General features: G+C 38.5%; 1 protein-coding gene across 1 annotated transcript in view; it reads left to right on the top strand.

Annotated features, from left to right (window-relative positions):
• ANTXR1 (ANTXR cell adhesion molecule 1) overlaps positions 1-12,144 on the top strand; it is a 216,110-nt gene that overhangs the window by 24,691 nt on the left and 179,275 nt on the right. The window contains exons 2-3 of the mRNA XM_027621494.2: positions 713-784; positions 5,467-5,538. Coding sequence (XP_027477295.1) covers positions 713-784; positions 5,467-5,538 — 144 coding nt within the window. The remainder of the gene's footprint in view (positions 1-712; positions 785-5,466; positions 5,539-12,144) is intronic.

Here is a 12,144-nt window from a genome sequence, read left to right as displayed (position 1 = left end):
AGTCAATCTTGGGAAATAAAGAAGCCCCCTTCCAAATCTAAAATTCTGTAATTCCATATGTCCTAGAGAAAGTGTCCCTCTTTTTTAGGAAAAAGATTCCTTTTTAATATAATGAAAGTCTGTAAAGTTTTTCTTTTTTTATTTATTATTATGACTAGTTACATTAGATTTTCTTAAATGTTGAACCATCAGTACATTCCTGAAATAAACTCCACGGATTCATTAATTATTATTCTTTTAGATTCCTGCTGGATTTGTTTTGCTAATATTTTATTTAGAAATTTTGCATCTATATTTACAACTGAAGTTTTATTCTTTTTGAGGTGGGGGATTTGTTTATGTTTGTGTGTTCAGGCATCTAGTTTATGCTAATTTCATTTAAATAAATTGGAATTGTTTTTCTTCCCTAATCAGTGAATAATTTAAATAGCACAAACATAATGGTTTTTTTAAAGATTTGAAACTGACCTCCGAATCTGGGTGGGCCCAGGGATTTTTTTTTTTTTTTTAGTGCGTTAGTGTGTGGAGTAGGAGTGGAAGGTGGAGTGAGTCTAAATACCTTTTCAGATAATTTCCAAAGTTATAGAAGTTTCTGATAATGAGCCCAGTTAATGGATAAATTGAATGTGAAATAATAGAACATAAAGAAAAATGATACAAGGTAAAGAAAAATGAACACCTGATTAAGTAACATCTGCTTTTCTTTTCCTAGATCAGGAAGTGTGCTGCACCACTGGAATGAAATCTATTACTTTGTGGAACAGTTGGCTCATAAATTCATCAGGTGAGAAAGAATGTGTAGTGCTCTGCCATAAGTAAAACTAGCCTATGTTTGTTATTCTACTAATTACTAGCTTTTTCGGGCATGCTTTTTGACAAAGGTAGACTCTCAGATCTTGGACCAGAGACTTGACTTTGTTTTCATCTTTGCTACGTGTTAGAATAACTTTCGGTTCTGTGTTTTTAGGACAACCCTGATTTGGTTATAAGACCAAAATTTTACCTCTGTCTCTCTTATTGGATTATATATTCTTCTAGAAGGATCATTAACATTTTTTTCACAGTGGACCACTCTGGGCCAGTTGGCTTATTTTAGTTGGACTCATGTGTAAACTGTGTAGAGTGTAAGGTGACCAACTCATCCCAGTCTGCCCAGAACTTTCCTGGCTACAGCACTGAAAATTCTCACATTCTGAGAGCTCTCCTCAGTCCTGAGCAAACCACCATGTTGGTCAGCTGAGCTATGAGTCTTATCAGATAGAATTCTCTGAGCATTCTTTATACCACTTTCCAAGGGAGGACAATGCAGTTTTGAACATCATCACTATAAATATTGCAGAGCCTTGGAGGTCCTACTTTCCAGTAAGTATAGATGCCCACTGGCAAAGGAAAGAAGGCCATTTCACCCTCTTTGGATACAGCCTCCAAGGGATGACAGCTGTGATTGCTTTTGTGGATGTGCTTGAAGCCAGTTGTCAAGGTCTTTGGTGAAATTGTCCTGATCATTGTGAATTCTAAGGCAGCTCCTCTCCTGTGTCATGGCATCTGTAGAGTCTTCCAGCCCATGTGAGTAACCATAAACTTCTTCTTTGAATAATGTTTTCTTTATCTCAGAAGACAGGTTGTCCCCTGAGACCAAAGTAATGACAAACACATTCCCTCCAAATTCAGTTACTGGTGTCTTTCCTGCCTGCCTGATTGGAGGGAAAGGGTTAAGAGGTGTCCTCTCTGTGATGCCAAAAATTGGAAGCTGCAAGCAGGAAGCATCTAAACCCAGATGAATGGGAAAAGCAGATGCTGAGAGGAGAGGGGAGAAGGGGAGATAAGAAGGAAATACATGGGTAGTATTAAAAGCAAAATATCTGAGGGATTTGTAGAAGCTTAGAATTGAAAGCAACAACTTCCCAAGCTATCCTAAGAGGTATTCACTACCCTCAACTTAAATAGCTCTGCTGAGAAACTGCTGTCTTTGGAGGCAAACAGTCCAATAGTTGGACAATTCCAGTTTCCAGAAAAGCCTCTTTGTCATTGAGCCAACATGTCCTTTCCTATACTCTCATCCATTATATCCATTTTATCCTTTGGAGTGCTATAAAACAAATCTGCCTCTAGACACTTGATGGTATCTGTTGTGTCTCTATTTGCTCTTCCGGTCTTCTGTTCTCTCTGAGGACTCTACTGGAAAAGGCTTTGAAGTTAGGCAGATGTGGATTTGAATCCAAGCTCCATTGTGCAACTCTAGCAACTGACTTACCTTGGTTGAACCCTGGTTTGCATGTGAAAATTAGAAGACAAAACATGTGTAAACCAACTAGCCCAGCACCTGGCTTAGAGTGGCCACTCAGCACTTCTCTTTCCCAGTTCATTCAGCAATTCCAGATGCCTCACTATCTGAGTAGCAAAGACACTGAGAAGTAGGGGTTCGGGGTACTTAACCCAATACTTTCATTTTATTGATAAGGAAACTGAGAAGTAGAGAAGTTGACATGGCTTAATGGAGACCACGAGGCACTTGCCTCTGGTTGTCTCCTCTGGCCCTTGTTGGCTATGGACCCCCCTTCAGAGTGTGTCACCAAGACATCACGGTCATGCAAACTGTATTTTGACTGCTGCAGCCCAAGTACCTGTGGTAGCACCTGACACATGGCGCATGCTCACTCAATAGTTTTTAATAAATGGACAGATTTTGAAAAGGAATGAATGATTTTTATTTATTCACTTTAATAAATAGTCTAGGCAGCTGATATTGCAGGGGGGTATTCATTGAATAACAGTGGCCAATGCCAGTACAAATATTACCATTTCCAATTTTAATGGGATCCTGGAAATTTCAAGTTCTTTTATTTGTCTTTATTCTGACCCCCTCCCATTTTCCTAATAATAATGCTGACTCTTCATGATTTCCTTCAAGACCCCAACCCACACCTCTTACCCATCACTTTCAGCAAAGAACTTCACCTCCTATTTCACCAAAAACCCTGGAAATAGCAGAAAAGTGATGTCCTCATGTTCCAGATCTATTCTTAAAAGATGCATGCTTGCCCTTCCCATTGTCTCTGAGATTCAAATATCCCCCCTTTGAAGGTGACCCCTCCATTTTAGTCCATTTATCCCATTGTCTCCAATATCCTCCAGGTCTTTGTTTCTCTCTTGGATTTTTCTCCACCTTTCCTCTGGCTCCATTTCCACATCAATAGACATAAACAAATCTCTCCTGCCCCATGTCTGAAAAAAAAAAAAACCCAAAACAGAAAATAATGAATCTCCTAATTATGTCCCTCTATAGATACTATAGATACCTATTTCTTACTGGTATCTCTTGCTCACTCAAATATCTTTAAAGATTCAGTGTCTCCATATCCGTACTTTTATCATTCATTTCTTGACCTGCTTCCATCTGGTTTCCATCCCACCTCCCACCTGCTGGCTCTCACCAAAGCCCCTAAGTGATGCCCTAGGAGGACAAAGACAGTCTTGCAGTGCTTATTCTGCTGGATACAGGAGCTTCATTGGATTGAGAATTTTCTCTCCTTGAAATTCTCTCCTCCACTGGCTTCTGGTTTCTCCTTTCATCCCACTGACCAGAGCCAGGTCTTTAAATGTTGGTGTTGGTTCTAGCAGTGGCTCACTTCCCTTCTCACTGCTGACTCTGTCTTGGAACAATTCTACTCACATCAGTATGCTGAAAACTTCCAAATTAGATCTCTTGCCAAGACTCATATACCAAATATACCAATTGCCTCTTGGAACCCTACATTTCTCACATTTCAAATTCATTTTTTCCAGAGCTGAACTCTAAACAAAAGAAGCAGGATAATATATGGTGCTTAAGAACCCAAGTTCCAGAACCAGAAGCTTCATTTTAAGCCCCAGATCCACTACTCTCCACTCTGTGACCTTGGGGAAATTACTTTATCCTTCAGGGTCTCAATTTCCTTTCGTGGAAAATAGGAATAATAATAGTACTGATCTCATAAAGTTGTTACAAGTTTAATGAGATAATACATGCAAATCACTTACAATAGTGTCTGGCACACTGTAAGCACTTGATAAGATTGACCGTTATTATGTTATTATGATAATTATGATGGTCATTATTATCATTTAGGACATGGTGTTTTGCTGATTAGCAGCAGTGAGGTGGTAACAGGCAGAATGGTGTCATGGACAGAGAGCCCAGGTCTGTTTCAAGATACCAACATTGAATTCTCTATGTACTGCTTGGGCTCTTACCAAGTATTAAACACCATGGTAAGCGTTTCCAAAGGTGCATCAGACACATGGTAATGAATGTAGACTTCATCCTGGCGGCAGCAGGAACCATTGGAGATTTTATAGCAGATGAGTGACGGGTCTAATTTATATTTTGGGAAAATAGTTCCGGAAGCAGTGTGAAGAATGAATTAGAACAAAGGATGTTGCCCAGCAAGGTCACCAGCTAGGAAACGATTGCAGTGGTCAGATAGTTGAGGGGAAGGTCCTAAGTGAAGAAATGGAAAAGGGGGCATTTGAGAAATGTTGGAGGAAGTGGGAACTCTAAAATATGGCGGCCAGATCAGGGAGGGGAAGGTATTGCATTGTGAAGAAACAGGTTCATGCTGTGACAGATGAAGCGGTTGGCCACCCAAAGAGAGCCCAGCAGTCTACTGGTGAATCCACTACACTCTGATAGTCCATCTTTTGTTTTGTTTTGTTTTTAATGTTTGTCTTGTTTTTGTTATTTCTGCCAGTCCATCTTGAAGACAGAGAAATATGTTTGGTCCTCAGCTGAGAGTAGTTCTGTCTCCCAGAGTGTGGATTTTCCATGGACAAAGCTCCCAAGCACTGCCATCTACAAACCATGCCACTGTGTTCATGAATATTGAGAAGTGTAACTACCAAGCGGAGTGGATATTCTTGTGGCCCATCAGCACATTCTCTCCTTATAGGATAACCTCCTTGGGAAACCAAGGTGAAATTAAAAGTTGTGGTGATCCTGCTTTCAGAGCAAAGGGAATTCATAGTATGATCTTAATGGCTGATGGCATCCAACTGCAACAAGCTCAACCACTCTCCACGTTAGCGTCCACCCAACTGCCATGGGGACGCTATCCAATCTTATCTATTGGGGTCCCCCTTCTATAAACACTATGCAGACCAGTCCTCTTCTGGGGACATGTCTCTTCAGACAGAGCACAGGGCAGTGATGAATTTTAGCTTTTGTACTTGTAATCTACCCTTACTGAGCAGTGGGGTCAAATCAGAGGCAGCCTCCAGGAAGACAATGCAGGTCTTGCCTTTGGTCCACAGCTTCGAGTCTGCTGCTGGCTAAAGACTTGCAGCACCAGCTGTGGAGGCCCTCTTTGATTTGAAGGGCCTCAGCTTCCACAGCCGTGATACAAAAAGGAGAACAGAGAGGACGACCAGAAGGAAATGGCATTCCACAGTCTTTCTATCTGCCCTAATGGAATTTCTTTTCCTTTCCAGCCCACAGCTCAGAATGTCCTTTATTGTCTTCTCTACTCGAGGCACAACCCTAATGAAGCTAACAGAAGACAGGTAAGGATGCTTGCCTTCCCTGTGCCTCAGTCAGTTGAGCGTCTGCCTTCGGCTCCGGTCATGGTCCCAGGGTCCTGGGATTGAGTCCCACATCAGGCTCCCTGCTCAGCGGGGAGCCTGCTTCTCCCTCTCCCTCTGCCTGCCACTCCCTCTGCTTGTGCTCTCTCTCTCTCTCTGGCAAATAAATAAAATCTTTAAAAAAGAAAAAAAAAGCCCACCTTTTCTTGAGTAGTTTGGATATTTCTACCCTAGTCCTGGCCCTGTCAGTCATTTTAATCTTATAGTTCTCTTTTCACTTAAGCCTTGAACTTTGCACATTGACCCATCTGCTAGCTTACTCTGTGATGACTGATGGAATTCCCTGATGTTGGTGAAATTCTGTAAATGACTAAATCACATTAAGGTAAAACTTATATTTGATTGGCAACTCGGTCTGCTAACTTGGAGCAAAATGGGGGCAAGCCAAATTTTGGGGGGATTCTATTTTCTTTTATTTAAATTAGATTTATTTTGTGGATTAAGATTTCAGAGATATAATAAGCATACTGTGAGAGAAGTAAGAACTTGAAATATTATCATACATAATTACTAGGGCAGGGACTAGAAAGGGAGGGTGTACGGGACCACGGAATAAAAGGAAATTTGAATCAGGTGTGGAAAAGTGTTGTTGACATAAAAGGATTACTTAGACCTAGCTGAACAAAAATATTATTTTGGATTTTACCACTTACCCATGAAAGCTAGCAAAAATCGAGACATGCCATTTGTTCATAGTTAGGATGGTGTATTGGGAGTGGAGGTAACAGTTTTCCTGAGTTAAGGACTCTGTCCACTTTTTACAAAATGCTATGGTAGGTGGGGGCCAGGGGTGGGGACACATGTGGGACTGTTGGCAGACTTGCGTATGGACACATAAGGAAAAGGAAAGGAGGAGGGGCAAGCACAGGGAGGACAGGGAGACTTTCTTCTTCTAGAGAGCAGAGGAGGACCAACAAGATGGAGTAAGGTTTTCTGGATTTTGCACCAACACAGCAAATCTGAGCTAGTCCCCATTTTTCTCCACGTTTTTGTTTCCTGTGTGTAACAAAAAGAATACTCTGTACCATATAGAAGTTTCCAAGTCCTGTTTCTCCTTTAGCAGTATCTTTTATTCACACATGCCATTTGCGATGCACAGAAACCCCCTTTTAAAAACAGGGGTTTCTCATTTCCTATTAACAGAAGTAGAAACTGAGCCATATCATGTTCCTAAGGATGCCAAGCAGAACCCACACTAGATGCAGGCTCCACATTCTTGCCATTGTACCTTGCTGCCTTCTGTTATTACACAGAGAATCATAAAGCCCGGGAAAGTTATGAGACTTTCCTTCAATATTGGCCAAGGATTTTAAGAAGCTCTGAGACAGTGTCTCTGGCTTATGGGCTATATGGAAGATTCCTCCTCTCTCTGTCTTTACATGATGACATCCTTTATGCAGAGATGCCTTTTCTTCCGAGAAAACCTTCTCTTCCATTCTTCACATCCTCCTACAACCCAGGCTGCCAGTGCTGCTTCTTGCTGACTCCATTCGTTGCATGCTTGAGTTTGGCCCAGAGACCTAGATCTCACATCCCTTGTGGGTATTTTGTGTGCTACTGCTCACGGCCTCTGGGAAATGGGGAGGCAGAGGGGGTCACGGATTTATAAACACTGTTAAAATGCCAAGGCTTTCAGACTCGTTTTGGTTATGCTAGTTCAAATTAGTCATCTGAATCAGACTTTGAATATATTGTTTTATGCCTTAACTTCACTACTCCTGGTTTCCCGTACCAAGGAGAAGACGGAGATTAGAATCTCCACTTTGCGGGAAGCAGTATTCAATATTTAAGGGCTAAATATGCATCAAACAGCCAAAAATGCCTTGCTAAAGGCTGTATGGGTTTCACATGGTGACTGCTTGGCCTTACCTTTGGGTCAGCTGGCAAAGCATGAATAATTTACTGACACTTCCCCAACCTTCTCAGCCCGGGAGAAATGTGGACGAGCCTTCCATCTCCGAAATACTTTCTCATGATATTGGCTAAAAGAATTAGGCTTTCAGAACTTCCAAGCTGGTACTATTTCTGAAAGATATGACTTCCAGTGTTTTAGTTGGTCACAGGAATTTTTATGTTTTTCTCCATATCTCATTTGATCTTCACAATATCCCTATAAGAGAGTAAAAAATGCATTATTGTATGGATGTAATAAGTGAGGACACAGTGTAAGTTAAAAAAAAGGTGTTCAAAAACAGGACATGAATTCACAGAGACTCGTTTCAACAAGAGCAAAAGATTGTGGGTAAACCAAAAGAAATACTATCAAAGGAATATTTGCATCCAGCTCTTGGGATCAAATCCACATAAAGAAAACCATGGGAAGCTTGAAGAAATAGAACAGAAAATAAATATGGTGTGTTGAGATGTAGTAAAGGAATTACAATCAGAATAATAATACTTACCATCTGTGTCTTTTGTCTGCTAAGTACCTTACGTATCATTTCTCATGTATCCCCATATAACCATTATAATTTTAATTTCCAATGGGGTCTCATTGTGTTATATGGAATATGCCATTTTTCGCTAACTGCTTTCAAGATTTTTTTCTTTATCTTTAGCTCTCAGCAGGTTGGCTAGGACCTATCTAGGCATGGTTTTCTTTGAGTTTATCCTATTTTGGCTTTGCTGAGCTTCTTGAATCCATAAATTTGTCTTTCACCAAATTTGAGGCATTTGCAGCCATATTTCTAAACTATTTTTTCGGCACTAGTCATTTTCTCCTCTCTTTCTGGGATTCCAATGACACAGATTTAGACCTTTTGGTATGATTCCACATGTGCCTGAAGGTCTGCTCAATTATTTTCCAATCTTTCCTCTTTCTGTTTTTCAGATTAGATCATCTCTATTGATCTATCTTCATGTTCACTGACTCCTTCCTCTGCCAACCCCATCCTGCCACTGAGCTCATCCATTGAATTTTTTTATTGCAGATCCTGTGATTTTCAGTCCTAAAATATCTATTTTGTTCTTTTTAAAATTTTTATTCCTCTGCTGAGGTCATCTATCTTTCCATTTATTTCAAGTGTATTTACCTTTACCTCATGGAGCATAGTTATAAGATAAATATATAAATATTTAAATATATATGTAAATATACAGTATATAATAAGATATAACATAAAATTAAATATATTTTATATAATATAATTAAATATATAATGAGATTACATATGAGATAAATATATTGGATTAACTATATGTAATGTAATTATAGTAGAGTATATAGAAATATAATAGATAATACTAGTAGAAATATAGTAGAAGTGTAATATATAAATACTATAAAATAAATTCATAGAGCATATTTATATGCTTTAAATTCTTTGCCTGGCAATTCCATAAGCTCAGGATTGGCATCTTAATTACCTTCTCTCATGAGAATTGGTCACATTTTCTAGGTGTTGGTACATCGAGTAATTTTAGAATATATCCTAGAAGTTTTTAATACTAGGTTGTTCAGACATCTTCAAATCCTCTGGAGAATATTAATCTTTCTTCTCTACTTGAACTAGGTTCAGACCACAAGTTCTATCTCTTCTGTGGGTGGTGGTTTTTATTTCAGTTCAGTTTTGAAAGCCTTTGCTAAGCTGCTTTGAGTCTGTCCTATGCACATGCAGCTCAGAGATGAGCCTGGGACTTACACAGCTTCACAGAATTACTGGGACCCCCTTCTCCAGTTCTCTATCCTGCAGGATTCCCCACACACTATGTTTCCCACTAAGGCTGCCCTTTGCAAGTCCGCTAGCAAGAAGAATGATGTTTCTCTTGGAGTTTGGCCACTACGTTGCTTTGTGCCGTTCTCTACTGAGGTCACCCATGGGGAAAGGCAGAAGTAATCAAAGAGAAATGAAAGTGGGGATTCTCTCCACACTCTTTGAACCCCAACGGCTCCCTTTCCCAGGGGCCTGAGATATGGTAACCTCCCAGGCCACTACCATGTGACAGACCCACCCTCAGTTTAAAGCCCTGAAAGAAAAGAGGGGGGGAAATGTGGAATCCATCCTTGTCTGGGTTACTTCTCAGGTTTTAACTACCCTGCCCAACTCATCTGCTTTGTTTACTTTTTAGAGTCCTTATGTGTTGACCTTTTTTTTTTTGCCCAGAGTTTCTCTAATAATCACCAGGAGAGATAGCCAGTAGCAAGTTTACTCCATCTTGCCTATTACTTCCATTTTATAGATAAGGGACACTGAGAATCTGAGTTCAGAGAACTTGCAACGGTCAAATAACAAAAATGGGAGAATTAGTATTCTGATTCTGGTTTCTGGGTTTGGTCCAACTCATGTGTTCTGCATTATATCATGTTGCTCTTCCAAGATTTCTTAGCTTCATCAGTTTGCAAAACAGTTGACAAATTGTAACACATTTTCAGGTTTCTTCATCAGCGTAATAAAGGATCCAATGTTAATTTAAGTACTGTTAGGATACATTATGTTAGTATTAACTACTGCATATGATTCCCTGAGTACTCCCTGGATAGTCTTTTTCCTGGTCTTACTTTAAATACTTCAGATATTTCATCATTTGGAAATGAGATCATCTCAAGGAAGTCCAACTCTTCCTTTAAAAGAAATCAAGAATAGATATTCAATTTAATCAAATGAATTTTTGGCATCTATTAAGATGATATTTTTTTCTTTGACCTACTAACACAGTGAAATGCATTAAAAAGATTTTTTAATATTGGATCATTCTTGCACTTCTGGTTACACTTGTTTGTCATATATTATTATTTTAATGTAGAGCTGAACTCTTTTCTGCATTTTATTCAGAAATTTAGCATCAGTGTTCATAATTATGATTGGACTGCTATTGTCCTTTTTATGACTACTTTTACCTATAGTATTTTTATATATTTTTTTTTACATGTAGATCATTACTTCTAGAAATTAGTCTCATGTAAGGTGTAGGGCCAAGATCCATCCTTTTCTTCTAAGACCTTAGCCAGTTTTTCCATCATTTGCTGAATAATCATTTACTGTCAATTTGAAAAATTATACTCTTTCATAGACTTGGATCCATTGCTGTGTTTTCTGTGCTGATACACTGCATTTCTGTCTGTTCCTAGCTAGGGCCACACTATTTTTATTAGTTTTGGCATCTGGAAGACCAGTCCTTCTTCACTTCTGATCTTGAGTGAAAATCCCCCTGGTCTTTAGTAGTTTGTTTTGTTTGTTTTTCCCCCTACCATGGTCATTTTAAATAATTTATTTAATGTACCACAATATTCTTGGGATTTTCACTTGAATTGTATGGAAAGTGCAGAATCACCTTAGCAAAATGGCATTGCAGTTTTACTGTACATATTTTCTTATCTAAGGAAATAATCCCTTCACTCATGTCTCTTACTAAGGTTTTGTTGTTTTCTTCAAATCAATCTCATACAGTGTTCATCAAGTTTTTTCCTAGGCATTTTTAAGTTTTCCTTCCATTGTAAATGAGTTTTCTCTGTTGTATTTTCTAAATTACTGGTTTATATAATTTCTACTTTTAAAATTTATTGATTTGGGGGGCACCCGGGTGGCTCAGTCAGTTAAGTATCTGCCTTCAGCTCAGGTCATGATACCAGGGTCCTAGGATCAAGCCCTGCATCAGGCTTCCTGCTCAGTGGGGAGTCTGCTTCTCCCTCTCTTTCTGCCCCTCCCCCTCCACTCCTGCTCGGTCTCTTGCTTTCTCTCTCTCTCTCAAATAAATAAAATTTTTAAAAATCTTAAAATTTATTAATTTTTGTTGGTGGACTAGTATGTGATTAAATTTTATCATCCATGAATGTTGGACAATAAAGAAATATATTGATTAAATTTATCAAACATCTTATGTTTTTGTTTACTTGATCTGTGAAGACAGTGAGGTATTTTTTAAACTTTCCACCATAACTGTTTTATGTGAATCTCCAACACACTGCTTTATAATTTATGCCATATTGTTTAGTTCACATGGATTCTCATTATGGACTATACTCCTAATCAATATAAAATAACCTTTCTGTTACCTTTCATGATTTTTAAGTCCTTTGTCAAAAAAATATTATGAACTTAAATTTCTAAAAATATTTTCCTGCTGTATCTGTGTCCACTCATTTATCTTTTACCATTCTTTGATATTTTAATTTTCCACCAATGATTTGAAAAAGTATAATTTCATTTTTATTCTAGTAACAGTTCCCAATGAATTTTGCTTGTCTTTATAATGGCAAGAATTAAGTAGTATCATTTATTCTCCTTGCTGAATTTTTTAAGAATTATTTGCATTATGTCTCATAAGTACACACACGTACATATACATATTTCCTTTCTAGCACTTGAAGTTTTTATTTTATTTATTTTTTAATTTCTTAGTTGGCTGAATCTTTTTTCAGGTAAAATTTTACTGAAAGGTATGTGCATATTAAAATTTGTAAGGCTGAACTTATTTGAGAATTGTTGTTATTCACCTCCAGGTAAATATTTTAATTGAATATAAAATTCTTATACCCTGACTATCTTTTCCTCTAAATTTACTGGAAAATGACACAGTGTCGCCTTGTAT

This window comes from Zalophus californianus, chromosome 8 (assembly GCF_009762305.2).
Source record: "Zalophus californianus isolate mZalCal1 chromosome 8, mZalCal1.pri.v2, whole genome shotgun sequence".
Classification (NCBI taxonomy): Eukaryota; Metazoa; Chordata; class Mammalia; order Carnivora; family Otariidae; genus Zalophus; species Zalophus californianus.
The sequence above is the reverse complement of the archived record's forward strand: the minus strand, read 5'-3'. Positions and strand labels throughout refer to the sequence as shown.